Source organism: Catharus ustulatus, chromosome 3 (genome assembly GCF_009819885.2).
Source record: "Catharus ustulatus isolate bCatUst1 chromosome 3, bCatUst1.pri.v2, whole genome shotgun sequence".
In the NCBI taxonomy this organism is placed as follows: Eukaryota; Metazoa; Chordata; class Aves; order Passeriformes; family Turdidae; genus Catharus; species Catharus ustulatus.
The window spans coordinates 8,445,458-8,466,981 of NC_046223.1; the positions used below are offsets into that span (position 1 = coordinate 8,445,458).

The 21,524-nt window shown below is 43.7% G+C and overlaps 1 protein-coding gene across 1 annotated transcript in view; it reads left to right on the forward strand.

The window, feature by feature from the left end:
• The window catches only part of ABHD12 (abhydrolase domain containing 12, lysophospholipase), a 37,278-nt gene that overhangs the window by 13,635 nt on the left and 2,119 nt on the right, over nt 1-21,524 (forward strand). Inside the window, exons 2-12 of the mRNA XM_033055160.2 lie at nt 5,453-5,577; nt 8,943-9,048; nt 11,203-11,322; nt 14,121-14,151; nt 16,511-16,556; nt 17,746-17,875; nt 19,293-19,330; nt 19,515-19,594; nt 20,078-20,160; nt 20,855-20,933; nt 21,188-21,315. Of these exons, the coding sequence (XP_032911051.1) occupies nt 5,453-5,577; nt 8,943-9,048; nt 11,203-11,322; nt 14,121-14,151; nt 16,511-16,556; nt 17,746-17,875; nt 19,293-19,330; nt 19,515-19,594; nt 20,078-20,160; nt 20,855-20,933; nt 21,188-21,315 (966 nt within the window). The remainder of the gene's footprint in view (nt 1-5,452; nt 5,578-8,942; nt 9,049-11,202; nt 11,323-14,120; nt 14,152-16,510; nt 16,557-17,745; nt 17,876-19,292; nt 19,331-19,514; nt 19,595-20,077; nt 20,161-20,854; nt 20,934-21,187; nt 21,316-21,524) is intronic.

Here is a 21,524-nt window from a genome sequence, read left to right on the forward strand (position 1 = left end):
TTGTGAGAGATGGCATAGGAATCTAGTAGAGCTAGTTTTCTTTTTATTTTCATTATATTTCAAAGAGCAAAAATTTTCAGGAGCTGGTTGAAACTAAAATTCTCAGAATTAATTATGTCATGCAGTTTTTGTACATGATATTTTTAGTTGTTTTATGAAGCACATTGGGGCTGTGGGGGGTGGAAAGCAATGCCTTTACAATTGTGCCTTGTTTCCAGGATTGGGGTTTGACTTTTTTTTAGATATTTGCTTAATCCCTAGAATAGGAAGATGTGTTTGGAGGATTTGATTTCTCTTTGTGGTGTTTTGCAGTGAACTCATCCTGTTAAAGGGATCGTAGTGCCCAAGGGAGGGATCAGTCACTCAGATGCTAAGAGTCCTGGCAAATACTGCTGTTTCCACTGGCTTTCATGGATTAAGGGAAGATCCATTTTCAGGATTGGATGAATTCTCTATAATTCAACCTCCCATTTCTCTATACAGTGCCTACAGTGAAGCAGAATTAAGAGTTGGCTGCGGATTTCATTGAAAATTCTATTTAGCAGTGCCTGAAATAGCCCAAAATGAATCATGTAATTGCCCTTGTAGGTTTATTTACTGTGCACAAAATGAATCATGTGTTTGCCCTTGCAGGTTTATTTACTGTGCACAAAAACCAGGACAGGGTAAACCCCTGGACATGAGCATCTTTTCAGTTTGCATTGAACTGCACAGGTTTTGCAGCAAACCTGTAGAGTAAAGAGCTCATATTAATCTTGTAGTGGAAAATTGCATTGTTGAGTGTTGCTGCTCAAACTGTCCAAAAGCTGCTGGTACCAAGTCCAGATGGAGGGGGGATGCAGTGCCTGTGAACTCAAATTCAGGAGCTGAGAGGCTGTCTCTGTGCTCACACAGCTGAAAGGCTGACAGGTTTCTTTTCCTTTTTTAACTTTTTGGCAAGGAACAAGTGAAATAAAACGAAAGCTTAATTGGATTGGGTGGCTCAGGTGGTGAAAGAAAAAGAGATTAGATGATCCTTCAGACCCTGCAAGGAGAAGCCCTGTGTAACAGCACTTTTCTGCAGAAAAGGAAGATGAGTGTTCTTAATGGTCCTACCTAGGATAGAAACCATCTCCTGTTCAAAGCAGGGCAAGGAAAGCTGGTGTGTGGACTCTCCTGCCTTTTTCATGGCTACTGTATTGTTTCTTTGGACCCCTCTATGCCTTGGGACTCTGTTCCAGTTTCCAAATTGTAAAATAGGTTGTTTTGGGTACAACTCTGTTTACCCCCCCACAAAAAAAGTCATCCCAGTCTTTTAAGTTTCCTTTGGCCCTAATTTTTTTTTAATTTTTTGCTCATGTCTTTATCTACCTCCTAGTTTTATGCTCTTGATCCCTGTCTGAGGGAACAAAAACATTGAATTTTTAAAAATATGCTTTCTGTTAGGAAAGTAGGGTGATGTGTTCTTGTTACACCATATATTTTTTTTCCCCCTCTACCACCCATAAAGTCACTTTTCTTACCTGGTGATCAGGAGGCACCTTGCATGATCAAGGTCTTGGCTTTTCACATTATGCTCTGAGTTCCTGCTGGGAGAGCACTGGTTTGAAGGGCTGAGGACACTCCAGAGCAAATCAGAGTGGCAGCATTCACTGAGCAAACAGAGCCTCACACTCTGGTATCTGTGGGCATTTAATTTCACTGTTGCCCCTGGCAAATCACAAAGGGCACGTGGGCTGTGGGTGCATTTGTCTATAGATCCTTCTGGGACCGCAAGCACAGCCTGTGTGTGTTTCTGATAAATGTCCTTGCTCTGCTGGGATCAGTTTTAGTCTCTTGTTTCACCCTTGGCCTGCCCTTTCACCCTGCTAGCACATCTGATCAGGAGATGCTGATGGAAGCACTCCTGGTGTGGAAATGAGTCAGGTGATCTGCAGGAGAAATTGTTTTAATCTGAATCTGGGTGCAGGAGTGTGCCACAGGACTGTGGTGGTTGAACATTGTCCACAAAACCTCCCAAATTAGCTGGAGAGGAGGGGACAGCACTCAGGAGAAGCTGTCCTGAGAGGATCCCCAGCTTTTCCTCGCCAGCCAGGTACTCACACTGTGCCCAAATGCAAAATGTGCTTGTTCTGAGCCCATGTGGGACCTTCATCCGGGTGCAAGTTGCCAGGAAAACCTTCTGTTTCTGGCGTCACACTTCCAGGAAAGACTTCCTTCTGTCAGACTGAAGTGTGTCTGGAGAGGCAATTTAGTTTTCCATGTTCACTTCAGGAAAATGTGTGAAGCAAAAACTGGCTCTGTTTTGCCTTTCCTGTTTTGTGTTTGGACAGAGCCCAGCCTTTGGTAGATGCAGGGGGGAAAATGTGATGCTGGGGATCTTGTTTTATTTTGGGCTGACTTGGGGTTGGGTGTTTTAGGCTGTGTGAGATGTTTTGTTGTTTTGGGGTTTTTTAGACATTGCTTTTTTTGTTCCAGGAATCAATTTCTGATCATCTCAAATATCTTCAGTTTGCAGCTGCTTGTTTTCTACATCACTTGTATTTTCCAGCAAAGACCTGCTGAGTTTTCTGGTGAAAAGGTGGTGACAAGTATGACAAGTATGTTGCTTTTACCTGAGCACACCAAAATTTCCTTTTCCAGGGCATATATTTCCTGAAATAGCTTTTCTACCATGCAAGAGGAGTTTAATTTAGCTAAATTTCCTACTGAAGATTTACCTGTTAGTTTCATAATGCCTGTGCTTCAGCGTGTATTCTTGGATTTATCAGGAGAAAAGCTGTGCGGTGGATGGAAGCTTTGCCCTGGTTGCATTGTAAGTAGACATCTCCCTGGAGATGGGGTGTAAATGTCGTGTTGCTGATTATCATCTGACATGGGGCATGGGAGCGAGGAAAGGGATGCCTCAGTTCTCCAAAAAGGAGAAACTGGAATCTTTCCTGAGCTCTGAAAGCATTGTTCAACAATGCCTTGCTCAGTGTTTTGTGTTCCTGGTTCCATGAGAAGTGCTTTGCTCTCTGAAGAGCCCCTGTTCTGATGTGCTCTAGTTGTGCCTGGAGGAGTTAAGACCTGGCTCTGTTGTCTGTAGAACTGAAATCCTGACACATGTGAAATTCCCCTGGGAGAGCACTTTCTGGCTGCACCAGGACCTAGGTCCCAGGCAGGAAAACTTGCTGGAAAGCCCCATCCTGCCTGGCTGCTCACCTGGACTCTGGTTCTTACAGGGAAGGTGGAGAGGGCAGAGTGCCTTGGTTTGAGGGAACTGAAGGCATGGACACTCCAACATGAGTTACCTCCCCTTTTAGCTTTAACCACTCCCTTTTCACCAGTAAGGAGAGATGAATGGGAGCAGGTCTAAGTGAGAAAGTAACTAGGCAAAACGTTTTAACAAAACCACACATTTTTCTAATTGATGAGAGCTAGGTTATATTTCGATTGCTCAGCAGTTAAATGTCAGCTATCCTTTAGTGATCTCCCTTTGTCTTCCACAAATCCATTCCAGCTGTGAAAACAGGTGGTAGGTGCTGATGTAAGGGTGGCTGTGGAAAGCTGGGATTAATCTGAGAGTAGGTAGCAATGATCAGCTCAGTGATAAGTCCAGACAAAATATTGTGTGGGTTTTTTTCCCAAAGTTGTGGACATGGGTGGGTCAGTCTGAGGCTTTGGTACTCACTAATGTTAAAGCCCCTGTTTTGTAAAATTTCCTCTACTAGTCCTTTGCTGTTTCTGCTTTTCTTACTTTATCAAACTGGGCTTAAGGTGTGGAAATGTCACTGGAAGCCTTGATGGAGTTCTTTACCTCTTCATTGTCAAATTTGCTGTATAAATGGTATACAGCAAAGTATAAAACTATACAGGGAAATGTAAAAATCTGTTGAACCTTTCAACATGAGTTTGTTGCATCTGGTGACAGTCATAGTAATATATTTTCCCCCCTCTTGGAATATGACAGTTGCTTTAGCTTGTGAATGAAAGGGCTTTAATTTTGGTAGTGCATGTTCCTGAAATCCAGAATGTGGTTCCAGTGTGAGAGTAGGCAGACAGACACTTGCAGGCAGGTAGGAGTGTGGTGAAGGAGGTTTTGGATGAATTAGAGGATAGGCTCTTCCCTGTGCCAAAAACTTAGATGAGCAGGGGAGATTGGAATGTCTCCTTTTTTTGCTGTGCTGGAAAACTGCTCCTGAGAGTCTTGGCTTTTGGATCACAAAAGCTACTGAGATTTTTAAAATTTTGGTGCATGATTCCATCCCAGTTCTGTGTGAACACTCTTTTATTTGTACAAATGTGTAAAATACAGGTCTTTAGGTGCTCTATTTGACAATTCCAATTAGCTGACAGTGGCTGATCCCTCTTAGCACTAGTCTAGAGCAAGTTTAATGTGTCAGCTCCAAGAATTGCCAAATGGGAGATTAATAATTTCATGCCTTTTGGAAAAATTGTTCTCTGATTTCAGCTGCCTGCAATTCCTAATACTGAGAACTGTTTGCTCACTGGCATGGAACATGATTCTTGCTCAAGACTGTCTGCTGAAAAGGAACAGAAATTGTGTTGCCTGAGGGCTTCCCATGGATTTTAGTTCTTGATTGCGGGGCTGGTTGAGAAACCTCAGTGCACATGAAATGTTGGTCAACCAAATCATTACAAGTATGCATTTATATAAACAAATGTGCATACACAGACGTACATATCAGTGTGTATTTGCTAGTTGTTGTGATACAATAAAGGGAATTTTGAGATACATCACTTAACCAGCTGCTATGTGTTACTTGATTTTTTTTAGTTGTTTTTTTTTGTTTTGTTTGTTGTTGTTGTTGGTTAGGATTTTTTTTTTTTTAGCTTATTGTTCCTAATCAGAATACCTAAGAGAAAATTGAGATTCAATGTTGGGGCAATTCTTAGAGAATAACGCTGCAGTTTATGAAATTTATTATGTTTTATAACTTAGCAAGGCTTGCTTTCCAGGGCATTGAGAGTATGGACCCTCTTAGCTGGACAAGGCAGAATGTCTGCTCCAGTCTGTACCTGACATCATGTGTAATTTTATCAGTCTCATTACACATAGTTCCTCAAAATATGTGAAAATCTAACTGAACCAAATCTGATAGTGATCTAAATGGGAAGTATGGTCGGGCTGCTTTTTGGAGATGGACGTGTGATATGCATTCTGGAGATTCTGAAATCTGTTAAGTTAGCAGGAAAAAAAATCTCTCGTTACAGAGTCTTTTAAAATGTAATCAGTAGGGAGTTTCTATTCCCTTTTTCTAAGCTGTCATCAGCTGGTGTTTTGGTTACTTCTGCTTCTCTCAAACAACTGAAGCTACACAAACTGTTTGTTTGAAATTAGGTTTTGTTTGAAGTGTAAATGACCAGATTTTCAAAAACACCGAGCATGCAGATCCTTGTGAAAATTTCTCCATAAAAATTCTGCTGTATTCAACTCTCTTTTCCTTTTTTTTTTTTTTCTTTTATACAGGCGATACGGATTATGGTTTCGATTGAGGAAGTTAATACTCTGGTTGCTGGGAGTGTACATAGCCATCCCATTTCTAGTAAAACTTTGCCCCGCTATTCAGGCAAAACTGGTCTTCCTAAACTTTGGTAAGTGACTCAGGTGGGTAGGTGAAGGGACAAGGGGAGAGGTGGCTCTGTCTTTGGTTTGTTTGTCTTCACTTTCACCCTGCATGTGAACTTTCACAGGTTGTAAACCTCCCCGGACTGTGGCTTGGAAAGCATTCTCTGTGGCCCTGGTGGTTGCTGTAGCATGTCTTTACATAGAGTGACCAAACTGAAGCCAATTCTCAGCCAAAAGAGTTTTCCTTCAGGAATATTGTGCAATGTGTCAGATGTATTTTTCTGAAGGGTTCCAGACAGCTGCATGAATAGACAGCAAGCAAGGGAAATTAAATCCAGCAATCTAAATTTGCATTTAAACCTCACTTGTATTTTGTAATGAATTAAAAAAAAATACCTTCCTCTGACTGTGGAAGCTGGAAGAACCAACTATGGGTACATTGTTTTTTATATAACTTGTCTAATTTTGATTGCATGCTTTGAGTGTTCTCCCACCTTGGATCATGGTTGCTGAGGAGTGTGCACACATGCAGGTTTCAGTGATTTTGCTTTTGCAGAGCTTTGTTAGGTCTCACTGAAGTTCCTGCCTCTGCTCATTCACAAGTCACCAAAATAATTGTCCTGTAGCATGTTCTTGTTGGTGCGGTTTGCCAGGTTTCTTCAGCATGGTCTACAACATGTTTAGAGTCAGGACAGAGATTTGTAGGGAAATTGTCCAGAAACCTGCCCTGGAGGTGGATAGTCGTGAGTAGCATGCCAGCTTCTGAAGGAGCATTCTGCTCCAGTGGTTTTGGAAGTTCACCCCTGAACAAATACAAGACCTTGGTCAAGTGGCAGAATATTTGGAAGAAAATCAACCATGGCAGATCCAAAAGGGGGAAGCTGCTGCAATGTGTTGGGCCCTGGCTGCTAATTATTGGACACTGCTCATTAATGGGCAGCACCCTCAGGGGGAGGGGAAGGAAAGCAGAGCAGCAGTGGCCACTCAAACTGCAGCTGAACCTGTGCCAGGAGCAGTCAGCTCTATTCAGAACAACACATCCAGGACCAAGTCAGTTTGTGTAGTGAGGGGTGAAGAGGAAGCAGGACCCTCACAACCAGAGGAAGAGGCAGGGCCAGAGATCATCACCTGATCCCTACCTCCAGGTGAGCTGTGATTGAATCCCTGGTTACCTGGCTGCTCCAAGGAAGCCAAGCATTTAGGCTTCCTGTCCCAGGATGCAGGCACTGGCTGGGGATTGGAAAAATGCCAGAAACTCTCTGGAATTGGCTCCTGTCAAGCATGAGGGAAAGATGTCTTTGCAAGGATGACCTTGCAGTGCACAGAGACAAATGGAACACCACAGAGCAAAGTATCCAGTACCTGTATCCAGTACCTGTGCTGGAGGTGATCTGCAAGGATTCAAAGAAGGAGCAATCCCCTGTAAACCCAGATGACATCCAGTGTACACAAACCATGTGGTGGGAGTTCCTCTGGAGCACGCTGCTGTCGTGTGTCAGCTCACTGGTATTGATGGATTGGAAAAGAGGAGACCAAAAAGTGAACAGCTTGGTTCCCAAACTCTGGCCCTATGAAGAAACCATCTCCTCCCTGGCATGGGCCTGTGTCTCATCTGTGGAAAGACTATCCAAGGAATTAAAAAATTTAAATTAAAGAAGATTTTTAAGAGGACCAAATTAAAGAGGACCACTGGCAATTCAAGGAGGAAATGTCGCATGTCCTGCCAGTACAGACCAGAGTCTCTGCTGTTGGGAGCAGGCACTTCCCTGCTTGAGAGAGGATTCACACCTGTGGTTTGACCTGCATGGTGGTAAAATGCCAGTGATGCCATCATAATGCAATTTTCTTAATTCCTTTAGTAGCAGAGTGCAGGCCACAGTTTGGCTTTATCTGGGGAGGTGTACACCTGGAACCGACTGCCCCAGGGGTGGAGACACAATCTCACCATCTGCCATGGACTGATCCAGGCTGCACTGGAAAAGGGTGAGGCTCCAGAACATCTGCAGTACATTGATGAGATCATAATTTGGGACAATACGGCAGAGGAAGTTTTTGGGAAAATAATCCAGATTGTCTTGAAGGCCAACTTTGCCACAAAACAAAGTAAGGTCAGGGGACCTGCTCAGGAAATTCCGTTTTTAGGAGTAAAATGGCAAGATGGATGTCATCAGATTCCAATGGACATGGTCAACAGAGTGTCCCCACCAACAGAAAGAAGGAAACACAGCTTTCCTGGGAACTGTGGGTTTTGGAGGATGTATATCCCAGAGCACAACCAGACTCTAAGCCCTCTCTATCTTGTGACATGGAAGAAGATGGATTCCAAGTGGGGCCTTGAAAAACAGCCAACCTTTGAACAGATCCAACAGGAGACTGCCCTTGCAGTAGCTTTTGGGCCAGTCAGGACAGGACAGGCTGGAAAACCATGCTCTGCTGCTGGGGAGCATGGTCCTTCCTGGAATCTCTGGCAAAAGGTGCCTGGAGAGACTCAAGGGCACCCCTGGGGTTCTGGAGTTGGCGATACAAAGGGTCCAAGGCCTGAATTTCTGGCTGATGTTGAACCACCACAAAGGCACAGAGAAATTACCTGGTTTTCCCAGAGCGCTGGTGACTTGAGTGCCTGTCCAGACCTTGCCTGCAGAACCTGCCATCCTCTTGGAGGATCCATGGCCCCTGTGAGACCCAGCAGGTCCCTGGTGCCCTGCATGTCTTGTCTGAGACTCTTCCAAATGCTTCTGCATAAGAGCAGACACTTGCACAGGTAAAGATTTGCAGTCTGAGGGTCCACATTTGTCAGGTTAACATTGGCTGTTGTCTGCATTGTTTTTTATGTTTGTGTAAAGTTCTTTTTTAGAGGGTAAGTGAAGTGAGGGTAAGTGAAGTGAGATTTGACTGTCACCATTGTCAGTATTTCTTTTTGTGTCAATAGCACAAAAGCTTTGGTGTGTTAATTGCTGTACCACTAAATCTCAAGGGGACAGACTTCCTGGTTCTGCTGTAATGGAGCTTCATTATATGGGAAAAGATTGAATCCAAATCAGCTAACCCACGCCACTGATGCAGCAGAGATTTATAAAGCAGACTGGACAGAGGTGGTTAAAAGGTTGTCAAAGGAAGCTTTGTCTGTCTCCCCCACCTTCTCTTAATTTCAGTCTGTTCCCTGCTTTTTTGGTGGCTGCCTGTGCCTTCTTATCTCGCTCTCTTAGCTGTTAATGTTTTAAATCACAGCTGTAGCAAATTCATCCTTCTACACAAAAAGGTCTTCCCAGCACAGTGGACCAGTTTGTACAACCCTCCAGTGCCTTGGTTAAGCAGTTTTGTAAGAAAATAATGATAAAAATTAAAATTAAAATGTTGATTTTTTTTAAAAAATATTTTTTTTTTATTTCAGTGAGAGTCCCGTATTTCATTGACTTGAAAAGGCCACAGGATCAAGGTTTAAACCACACCTGTAATTATTACTTGCAACCAGAGGAGGATGTTACCATTGGAGTCTGGTAAGGAATCCAGTTCTGTGCAGTATGTGCCATGCATCTTTATCCTTCTTTTTGTTCCTGGTGTTGCCTATTCAGTCTTGTTGCTGTGCATGCTCTCATTTGTGGATGTTGGTATTTTCCTCTGCCAAGTGACTGAGTTCATGTTGAAAAGTATGCAAATCTCTGGGACTTGTCTTAGCCTGGATCAGTAATGCACAAAACACAGTCAGACAACCTGTGCATTCAGAGAAACATCAAAATCTGGAACTGTAGAGGTTATAGGTCTGCATCACTACAAAGATCCTGCCTCCAGATCAGACCAGACCCATGGAGTTAGATGTTTTGTCATTCAACTCTGATTCATATTTTGTTTTGCAAAATACGTCGGGGAAAATAGGAAAACAGATCAAAGTGTTCAGAGTAGGAGGAAGAAAATTCAGTTCATAAAACATATGTAAGATTTGGAGAGTGGGTGAGAACAGAACACACAGTTTACTCTCTTTACAAAACAAGTGACAGTGTCAGAGCTCATTTGTCATTTCTTTCTCACAAAGATGATTTTCTGGTCCCAGGTAGGGACAATTCATTTTAGCTCCTTGTTAACCTGGATTGTGTCAGGAATGGAGGGAAGGAGGTGTTCCCTTAATACAGACAGTGATGTTCCCTCTGAAGTGCAGGATTTGGAGTTTTCCATTGTGTGTGTAACTTAGATGTGTCCTTTAATGCAGTAGATATTTTCTCTTCACAGGGTACATAACCTTTAAATGGGATAGAGATACTCTTATAATTATCACTAGGACAATTTCTTTCCTTTAAGTAAATTTTAGTGGAAGGTATGTTTAGAAACTTGAAAACTTCAGTCTTTCCAGGATATGCTGATAAATAGTGGTTTGATTCTTCATTTGGATAATTAAAATTCTACCTGTTAAACTGTTAAAAAATTTACTGCAATCTCGAGATTTGTATTCTGTTTCTCTTGCAAGTGTACTGTGTATCTTTGCTAAAACAGCACTTCCAGCTTGTGTTGGGAATTCAGAGGCTGTCATTTGTCTTGATATTTATGGAAGATTTTCACAAAAGTTTGGAGCCTTGCTTTTAAAAGCCAGTGCAAAGTCGTGTGTTTGGTATATTTGTGAAACAAACTCCTCAGCCTGCTTTATTTGTAAGTTTGCAAAAGTCTTGGGGCGGGACAGTTGAAGAATTTTTCAGTCTGACCGTTTCTGAGGTTTTTTACCTCTTCAAGACCTTGTTGTCTGCTGGCTGCATGCAAGCAAGTAGACTTTTTACATTGCTTTCCCTCTGTTAGTTTGTCCTCTGAGCTTTACATCTGGGAAGGATCAGTGTGGTAAGTGCAAGCTTGTTTGCCTTTCAGGTGAAAAGGCATCTAAGTACTTAAATTACTTCTGATGGCTGTGAGCCAGCCCCCTTCTCAACAACTGGGATGGTTATGGGCATGTACTTTGTGTTTATATTCTAATTATCCAGTTTAATTGCCTGCCTTCTGTTCAGTCTGTCATTCCTCTTTCTGTTCCACCAGTGTTGAACTATTTCTTGCAGGCCACCTAGGTACATGGTCTACAGAAGAGTTGTTGTGAGTTAAAAATTCCTGTCTCTTGTAGATTGTAACTTTTTCAGCTAAAATGTTAGACCTTCAAGAAACTTGTGCCTGAAAAAAAAACCTCACGATCTTCTCCTCAGAGCCTGGGTTCCTCCTTTTCCTCAGATTGGCTATAGTCAGATATGCCTCTTAATCACTGAACATTCTTTCCAAGCCAGACTGCCTTTGATTCTTCTGAACATCTGCTGACCTAGCAGTGAATCTTGTTTATCGTATGTAAGTGTGTTAATTGAAGTAATTAAGTGCCATAAAAGCTGAGGAACTGTGATACTTTCACAGAAAAGCAGGAAGTTCCGTAATTGTGCCTTTGAAGTGTGATGCCTTGCACAGACAGCCCTAAGTTTTGAAGGCAATGGTGATGGGAGGTGAAAATGTAGAAATAAATGTAACCACCACCTTTTCAAATTGACCATTTGTCAGCTAATCAGGACAGCTTTATGACAAGTGTGTGAGGTGTGCAATCCAGACTGAAGGAGCTGAACAGAAAATCTCAGAACTCAAGTGGCAGACACTTCAGTGTTGAGTAGCAGCAGTGTAAATTTTCCTTCTGTACACAGGCACACGGTCCCTGCAGCCTTGTGGAAGAATGCCCGAGGGAAGGACCAGCTGTGGTTTGAAGAGGCTTTGGGCTCCAGCCACCCTGTAATCCTTTACCTGCACGGCAATGCAGGAACAAGGTGAGGCACGAAACACTGATGCCTTTGTTTCAGGATGTGTTTTCCTGGCTTGTCACAGCTTCAGCACGTCCAGAAAGACTGAGAAAAACTCCTTAGGGGTGTTAGTAATAGGACAAGGGATTATGGTTTTAGAGGGTTGATTTAGATCAGATACAGGGAGGAAATTGTTTACAGTGAGGGTGATGGTCAAACACTGGAACAGCCTGTCCAGAGAGGTGGCAGATGCCCCATCCCTGGAAACATTCAAGGTCAGGCTGGATGGGAGTCTGAGCAAACTGATCCAGTTGAAGATGCCCCTGCTCGTTGCAGGGGATTTGGATAAGATGGCCTTTGAAGGTCACTTGCAACCTAAACTGTTCTATGATTAAAACCAAAATAAAGTCTGAAATGAGTTTGGTGCTTCTCCTTTTAAAAGAAGGCACACATTTTATGGAATGATCCCTCTCCTTTTATTGAATGTGGGAACAGATTTATTGCAGTTATCAGAGATATCTGATACCACAGTTTACCTTGTGTCCTCTGCTAGAATCCAGGAGGTTGTGACCCTTCCTAAATCAGGTGATGAGAAGTAGTTCTTCTCAGTGTAGTTGTCTCTGAATTGAGACATGGAATGGTATTAGTACTTCTGTGTATGTGACTCACAGGCATTAAATAAACCTTCCAGTTCCTTTTGTGAGTTTATTTTGGTTTAATTGACACATTCTGAGGAAGGAAAATCAGAAGGAAAGAGGAAGGCCATGTACTGGTCTTGTTTCATTATTGCATCTGTCCAGGACGTATGTCTGGACCAGGAGCACTTCTAAAATTTGTAACTTTATAGTTGACTGTTCATTAGCTAAAGTGGTAGGTTAATTCTCTGCACTTTGTTGCTGGATGCTAAAACCCATTAATGCAGTGTGAAGATGTTTCTGAGGATCATGTTCTTCCTGCCACCTCTCCACATGCTGCAGTGCTTTTGTTCATTTATTAGAACACGGTCTTTTCTCCTAAAAATATGCGTTTTACAAAAAGGTGTCAACCTCCTGCTGAATTTTGAGTGCCAGTCCTTGGGATGTTTCTTCTTGACTGCATGTTCTTAGATACTCTGCAAGAGCAGCAACGTTGCAGGAAAACAAGTTCCATGATGTAAAGAAAGTGTTTTAGCTGTGCTGGTAGTGAAGATTTGCTAACCTCCACATCACAAGAACATTTTTCACACAATTTCCCACAAAGCACGTTTTTCAAACAAATTCTTGTCTCAGCAGTGTGCTTTTCTTGGTACAAGGGCACAATGTGGAAGATGTGTGCTGTGACCCAGGAAATGCATGAAGGTTTTTTGCAAACTGCCCTTCCCTTCTGGTGCTGATGCATTGCAAGGTTTAATAAAATTTGCGCATTGTTTTCCAAATACTTCTTCACTTTTTTGGGTTTTATTTTTGCCTTTATTGGGTGTAGCAAACTATACTAAGGGAAGCTACTCTGCAGCTGAATGGTGGCCATTTGGGACCAGTATCTCTGCTGTGTGCTTATTAATTAGATTTCCTTCTCAATCCCCCCCCAAGTGCTACTGAGACAAAGGGCTGAGCTAGGGATCAGTTACATATTTCACATTTCACTCTGTCCCCTGGAGGAGCTGGAGGTGTCTTGGCTTTGCCATTTCAGATTTAATGTGTGTTGCTGTGTGTTTGTTTCTGTGCGGCACATTCAGTCCCTTGTTCAAGGGCTGCATTAACCATGAGTAAAAGGCACTGCCTTGGCTTCCTGGTTTCACTTGAATGATCTGGGGCTGAGGCAAAAATGTTTTGTGTACTGGATCCTCTTAGAAAAAATTCCTGTTACACTTCAAGGAAGGCATGAAAAAGCACAAAGGTGTGCGTGTGAAAGGTGACTTTTCAAACAAGTGGATCATCATGTACAGGCTTATGATTCAAAATTACTTACAAGCAATCCCTCGCATTTTGCCCTGAGTGTTTCTGACTACATTAGGTATTTTGTAGCATGGTTGGAGCTGACAGGTTTTGGCTGGCAAGTGCATGTGTCCTTAGAGGGAGATTTGGCATTTTGGTTTAGAGGCTGCCCTGACCAACCCAGTCATAGTATGAAAGTTTTAGAGTTTTCATGAGTGCAAGAGTACGTTTACTATAATACCAATACTAGACTAAAGTTTGAGTATGGATTAGCCATGTCATGTTGTGCATATAGTTTAAGGTATGTAATGGCACATCCACATTTATTTCCATTGTCTAGGTTTCAGTTTAGCAGTGTTCATCAGCTCTGCTTTTCTCTGCTCACTTTTTTTGCACATGTCCTTTCTTTCCCTGTGCTTGGAGCCAGGTGAGAAAATCTAAGAGCCACCTGCTTGGCTTCATGTCATGATTTCTACTGGGAGCATCAAACTTTTGAGAGTCAGGGCTACTGGCTGGGGCAGCACTTGTGGCAAGAGCTCAGGGTAGGCAGAGCCAAAAGGGACAGACCTTGGAAAAGGCAAATAGCAGGGTGGATTGAAGAGTTCATTTTTTCCTGTTGTGAGGCAAAATTTACATGGAGAAGTGGACTTCAAAATTGTCCTGCATAGCTCAACAAAGCTTGGCTGTCTTCTTGAAGCCTGTGACAAAGCAGTTATTGGTGTTTCTTATGTTTGGCATGTTTTTGTTAGATTGCCTAAGGCAATTGAGAAATACATTTCTGGAAACTTAAATGCTGAAATGTGGTTGGTTTGGGGGTTTTCTGTGCTTGTTTCTTTTTGTTTGGTTGTTTTGTTTTATGTTTTTCTATTTTTCCCCCCTTCTCCTTTTCTCTCCATCGATGTCTCTTGGCAGAGGAGGGGATCACCGGGTGGAGCTTTACAAGGTGAGTGCCTGCCTGTGTTGTCCCAACATTAACACATCAGGTGTGCACAGAGTTGAGAAGATTGCTCAAACTGCCAACAGACACAGCCCTCGAGGCCCTCAGTGTCCTTTAAATAGGAAGCCTCTATGGGAAAAGGGATCTGTAAGCTGTGAACACACTTGTCTCATCCTCAAATATTTTTGAAAGGTCTTTTATTTGCTGTTGTTAACTGCCAGCTCCAACTGAGCTAAGCAGCATGGATTCTGGGGCAAAGTTTTATATAATTACAGCCTCAATTTGATTGATTAGCTTAATGTACTAATTTAAGGTACCATTTAAGAGCCTGGATTTCCCCTTTACTCGTGGCACAAGTGCATTTGTATGAGTGGTGCTGTCTCATGTGCAGAAGGTTTTGTAGAAAACCCAATGAATTTCCCAGGTGTAGCACTATAGTGTGAGTTATGTGAGAACACAGTTGCTTTGAGTGTTTTGTCTAATGATTTTTGGGGAATTTATTTTATTAAACTCTTTTGGCTGAAATTCCCACGCACAGATTCTCGCTCTCATATCACGTGTTTCTAAATGAGCCATAATTGTTTTTGCTGGTTCATTTCAGAGAGGTCTGAGTCTGTTCTTCTCTTTATTTGTGTCAGTGTTGGCACTCATAAAGCTTTATTGCAATTCAATGCAAGATCCCCTGCTGCAGAATCTTTTAAATTCAGATTGCTTAGAAAATAGTGTTTAGCAATCCCAAAGAGGCAGGTGATACTTCATTTCCTTTAAGAAGAAAAAGATGAGTTAAGATGCAGAAAATTGGTTGAGGAGACTGTTGTGCAAGGTGATCTATTTTATAATTTTTCTTGGAACCAGCCTGTGCTGTGCTTCATTTTGTGCTGGCAGGGGAGTTGGTTTTGATTTTGATGGACAGGAGTAGCAGTGCTTCAGAATATACAGACTTGGTGTGTTTCTAAGTGTACATATACAGAGAACACAGTTTGCCAAAACCCAGGGTTTTTCTTTCAGGGTTTGGTATTCTTTGCTTCTGAGAACAAGCTGCTTAGTTTGCCTTTTTCAGTCAGTGTGAACACACACATGAGCTTAGCAGAACCACTCCAGAAACTCCAGGTTTGTGTTTATTCCAGCAGAATGAACCAGTTTGGGATGCTGTAGTTTTTGCTGTGCCTTTAATAGGCCTTCAATGCAGCCAACACATAGCAAACTTGTGTAGAAGATAGGTGAGCTCTCAACAGATTAAATTATTTTTATTGGCCTGGAAAAGGTAAGATTGTATATGATATCTTAACACTAAAATCACATTGTAAAGCTAAAAACCAAACTTTTCTGGAAGCAGCTTAATTTTCTTCATGTCCAGTCAGGGAATCCAGTGTGTAAGTGAACATATAAAAATGTCATGTAGTGATTCCATTGGAAGCAGCTGTCCTACAGCTCCTCATTTGTCTAGTGGGACAATGGAAGTGCTCTCTCCCTTTCCAGTCAGGTGCCAGTTCTCTGTGTGAGTTCCACTTGACATTATGTGCCCCAAAGAGGTTGTGAAATGTTTTGTTGTTTATAAATCTACCCAATATATGTAGTCTCTTAAAAATTGTGCTACAAGTAATGCTCGGCTGACAGGAGTAATTTCATTTGTAGACTACAGTAGTCCCAGTGCCACTAGAAATTGTGTTGGTTTTATATTTCCTCTTTTAGAGTATAGCATAATACTAATATTGCTTTTTTAAAAATCACATATCATACATGATCACAAGAGCAAGATTTTAATCCTTTTGTAACTTTCTGTTGATTTTTGTCTACCACAGAGCTGTTAGGTTCAATCAAGCAATGCTAGCTTGGAATGCTTGTATTAGTTTTGCCAAGGCACTTTTTCCTAGCAAGTTGGCCTAACATTGAGTGTTTTTACTTGCTTTTGACAGATTTAGTTAGGATTACCATTGGTTATAACATATTCATAATGGAGCAACTGCACATTTTTGATCTACACATTTAAGCCTTCTGAAATGGTTCTTTATATTATGCTTGCATTTATGCCAGTTCAAGTAATAAAATTGAAGCAGTTGTACTCTTTCACTGGAAAACATAAAAGTCTTTGTAGGGGAAACAGTAGGATATTAGCAGATCTTAAGGTCAAAGCTGTTAAGGGGATAATCAACATCTTAGGTAACCTGATATGAGGTCCAGGAAACAAATGGAGTAAAACCAGTGAGTGTTTGGAAAGCTCTGTGCCTTCTACAATGAAAAGCTGTAAATTGGCCATTTAACGTGTCAATAATTTTATAAAATGAATCCCTGCACTTTGGCCTGATGCAAGAGCATGGCTGGTGTGCAAGACTAATGGGTTTCTGAGTGTTTCTCTGCCTTCTAGGTTCTCAGCTCCCTCGGGTACCATGTGGTGACGTTTGACTATCGAGGTATGTGGGCTTCTTTTACAAACACTTGCTGCCAGCTAATTAGGTGTGGTTATTGCTTCTCTTTTTTCCCCTCATGGGTATCCAGAGAATTTCCAGAAATTTCTTTCTAACGCCTTCCTGATGTCCAGCTGGGTGGGCTCTGGCTCCTGTCTGTCCTCATGCACAGGGCTTGTTGGTTTGAGAGCTAAGGAGCAGAGAGTGAGCCAGGCACTCAGGCTGTCACAGCATCCACTTAAGGCACCCCTCAGGTGCACCTATGGAAGCTGATGGGCTTGCCTAGGTGTAGTTCTTTTGGATAAGATCTAGCTGACTTTCCTAAGGTCACAGAGGGGACTGAACTTGCACTTACTTCCTTCTAAAAGCTCATAGGTGAGATAAGACAGAGTGAATGATTTGCTAACAATACTTGGCAGAAGCCCACGACTGTTTTGCACCTCAGCAGTCAGGCATCTGCTGCTCTTTTTTTTACCTTATCCGTATTTAAGCCATGGCTGCAGTGTAATGCCACTGCAGATACGGGAAAGAAATTAATCTCTTGCATTTTTGTCAAGAAGACACCTGGGACAGGTTTATTTGTAGGAACTTGCCCTGTTTTTGGAGTCCTGCTGGCAGCTGCTTCTTTGGCTGCTTATTAGGTATCAGAAGGGCTGTGGGGTGCTGGCTGCTAAGAGCATAAAATGTATAGATGTGCTGCACCAGTGATGGAGCCAAAACTGTCAGGAGGGTGGAAAATTGCTGGAGGGCACTGATCAAACAGCACAGACAAACTGATGTTGCAACAGCTCTGAGAGATACGGTTGGGTTTTGGCCCTAAGCATCCAATCCTGTGCTAGCAGAGATTCCACTTACAGGTTGGTTCCATGCATGCAAAAGCAGGGAAGGTTTGGGAGCTGGGCTGTTGCAGGTGGGTACGTGCAAGAATGCTGTTGTAGCAGTGTTTGAGATCCAATCCTTGATTTTGTTGTTGACTAAATCTACAAAAACCCCTTGGCAGAAAGCAGTCAGCTGGATTAAATGACCGTGAGTCAATCAGGACTTTCAGCCCCAAGTCCTGGAGGTGCACAATGACATGAACAGAAAGTACCCATGTCCCAGGTCCCTTTAGAGTGTCAGATGGGCTGCATGGGAGGAGCTGGCTGGCTCTGCTGAGCAGTTTGGGCGATTCTCAGCAGGACTCTCTGTGTTCCAGGCTGGGGTGACTCAATAGGCAGCCCGTCAGAGAGGGGAATGACCTACGACGCCCTTCATGTCTTTGACTGGATAAAAGCACGGAGTGGAGACAACCCTGTCTATATATGGGGACACTCCCTGGGCACAGGGTAAGCATCTAATCTTAGTGGCACTTCTAAAGGAGCAGCTTCTAAAGAACATTAAGCACTGACCTTGGATGAAAGTGCTGTTTTGTTATAATCCCTCAGCTGGCATGGCTTGGCATCTGTGGCATAATTTCTGGGGGGTCGATTCCCTCTTTGCACTGTACAAAGTGAGAAGGATGGATCTTGAACTTCCATTCATTGTCCAGAGGGTTCACACTAAGAAAGACACTTAGAAGAATAGATTGCAGATTGTCTTCCAGAGCAGAGCATCAGATTTCTGTGGTATTCTAAAAGAGTGTCTTAGACCAACCACACTTGTTTGTGCCTTGTCCTTACAAAAGGTTTTCCTCCTGTCCTGATGAACATGCTGTTTGTAATCAGTGCTTGTGCAGATGCCTGCAGGACTGTGCTGCTGGCCACTTCTCTCATTTGCATGGTCATGCCTGAACAGGGAAGTTCAAGGTGTCAAATGCCTTTGCCTTCATGTTTTTAACTTTTATTTCCTGCTTCCTCCTTTTGCATGGCTGTCTGGAGGCGAGTCATGTTCAGCACCATAAGGTCTTACCCTTGTGATTGGTGAAGGAGCAGAGGGCAAACACAAGAGTTACCTTTGAGTTGAGCTGTGTAGAGAGAAACTGTAGGACCAAAAAGGCTGTGAAACACATGCTGGGTCAGGGAGGTATTTCAGGCAAGTGGCTCTTCATTGCTGTGACACTAAACACCCTGCTTTGTTTGAGAGAAGACAAAGATTTTTTTCTTTGGCTCGTCCTCTATATTTTTTGCCCTGTTCAGAATCCCTTTCTTGGTCAGAGCATGCTTGTGATGTTTCCCAACACTGCAGTCAGAGTGTCCTGAGACTGGTCCCCAACTGAGTTCTCTAGTGACCACAGCCAGTCTGGAGTTCAAGGTTTGTGTGATGCACTGTGCTTGGAGGACTTGGAATATCCCTGTCCCATTAGGGTGATGCATAGGGGAAACCTTGCTGCTTTCTGTCCCAGTTAGGGGAGCTCCTTGCAGTGTAGCCCTGGGATGCTGCACTCCAGCTGCCTGGAACACAGCCCCCCTTTGCCATACCCCTGCATTCCCCTCTTGCTTGCTCAGCCATGTGGTCTGGAGGTAGGAGGCTGTGTCACACTGCTGTAGATATGCTGGGAGCCTAAGAACCACTTGAAAGGAGTCCATCCACACATCTCTGGTGTGTTTCTTCCTTGGACATGTTCACTTAAGTACAGGCTCTATGTCACTTGGGGCAGTTGGGTACGTGAGGCTGGTGGGGACACAGGTCACTGTGGGCTGGCTGCCCAGACCTCAGGCAGGGTGAGAGATCAACCTCGTGGCTGTTGAGTTGTACCTGTGCCACCTGTGGAGCTGCTGCTCTGCAGAGGGCCTGTGCCAATTCAACGCTTCTTCTTCTTCCCAGGGTTGCAACAAATCTGGTGCGGCGCCTCTGCGAGAGAGGTAAGTGTGACATGTGGATGCGCTTCCCAGCAGCCTGCTGCTGTCCCAGAGTCCTGCAGGTGTTCGGGGCAGTGACAGAGCTGTCCTTGGCACACAGAGGTGGCAGCTGCTCTCACGAGGCAGACCCTGCCCTTGCTGGCTGGCTGCACCCCTGCATTTCAGCACGTTGCCTTTGGCTTTTCAGAAACGCCCCCGGATGCCCTGATCCTGGAATCTCCATTCACCAACATTCGGGAGGAGGCGCGGAGTCACCCCTTTTCTGTGGCAAGTACACAGTGGCACTCACACTGGTGCATGGAGTTGTGTACATAGAAATGAACCTTCGGGAAGTGCTGGAGCTGAGCTGACTGCACGACTTGTGGGGCAGTGCTGATACCTATAAACATCAGGGATCAAGAGCTACACTTGAGGCAGCTGCTTGGAGCACAAAATAAGCAGTGCCAGAACCACGTGTCCAGCATGGGAATGAACTGGCTCTGAACTGAGCAGACACCCAGTCCAGTCCTGCATGATACCTGGAGGCTTTGACCGTGCAAGCACCCACAGGGCCTGTTCCTGAGCAGGCTGGGAAGATAGGCCTGAAACAGGGGAGGGAAAATAATGCTGGTGGAAACAGGGGCAGTGTTACTGCAAAGAGCATGGTCAGCAGCCAAGGGATGTTATGGGATGGCAGTGACCTGCCCTGTCAGTGCTGTTTGTATCACTGGCCTGCTGGTGCCTGCCTCTAATGCATATTTTTCCTCTCAGATATACAGATACTTCCCTGGATTTGACTGGTTCTTCCTTGACCCCATCACGACAAGTGGAATTAAATTTGCAAATGATGAGAAGTGAGTTCCCTCTTTGCTGGGGTTCCAGCTGTGGCTGCAGTAAGCCAAGCATCAATGAGGATAGACATGAGACTGCACTCTGACTTTTTTTTTGTTGCTGCATTGCTCTCACTGGAGTGATTTCAATTACTCTCACAGCCCTAGGAGCAGCACAAGTAGAGCTCTGTCTTTTTAAATTGTTCATAGTAAGGACAGATGCAACAGAGAGAATAGAGACTACTCAGGGATATGCTGATTTGGTTCATGCCATTTATGCTTTTTGAGTGTACCTTACACATTGCAATGGAATATGGAAGGAAGGTTTGGGAAGATTTCTTTGCTGTGTATTTGCCTAAACCATCTTGCCTGTAATCACATTGTTTCCTTTCACTGAGTTTTTAATTGAAGAGCCTGAGCGTTTTTAAGTTTCCGGTATTGAAACCAGACCAGACCTGGGAGGTGGTGGCGTGTGATGATTTACGGTGGAGTGAGCTGCTTTTCTCTGGTCTAAGCAGCAAGAAAATTTTATGAGTATGTCTTTCACTGGTAAATTTTCTATTGATCAAATGAATAATGCCCAGATGAGATTTTAAATTGTAGTTAATAACCCATGGGACATGTTTGTCATTATGGTTTTCTTAAAATGTACATGTGTTCGTTTTAGAGAACGATGGGATTGCTCTGTGCCTTTGTGACATTGTTGTCTGTTTTACAGTGTGAAATACATTTCCTGCTCCCTGCTCATCCTTCATGCTGAGGATGATCCAGTGGTACCATTTCATCTGGGAAAAAAGGTACATACATGGCTCTGCAAACTGATCTGGTGGGAGGAATGGGTGTGGATGGAACAACATGCCAGTAATGGAAAGGTGTAAAACACATAGCCCAGAGGGACTGCAGCTCTGGTGTTCGAGGTGGCAAATCAGAAGTGAAATGAGGCTGGAGCTACCAAAGCTGCTCAAGCCTCACCCACAAGGGACTGCGGGTTTGGCAGGGGGAGCTGGGTTGGAGTGACACGAGTCCCTCACCTGCCTCCCCTTGGGTTCAGCTTTACAACATCGCGGCCACGTCGCGGAGTTTCCGGGACTACAAGGTGCAGTTTGTGCCCTTCCACACAGACCTCGGCTACCGGCACAAGTACATCTACAGGAGTCCAGAGCTACCTCGGATACTGCGGTAATGGGGCAGGGCTGGGCTGGCACTCTTTGCTCTCCACAGCTGGGGAAATACCGGGGCTGCCTTAGCACAGGAGCCAGAGCTCCCCACCTCCTTGCAAAGCAGGTTTTGGGAAGGGGAGCCACAGAAATCTGGAGCAGTTTCTGGCTCGTCTCTGCTGTGAGCTGGATGCTCTGGAGGAGCTGTTTGCAGAGTGGTTGCTTCAGTTT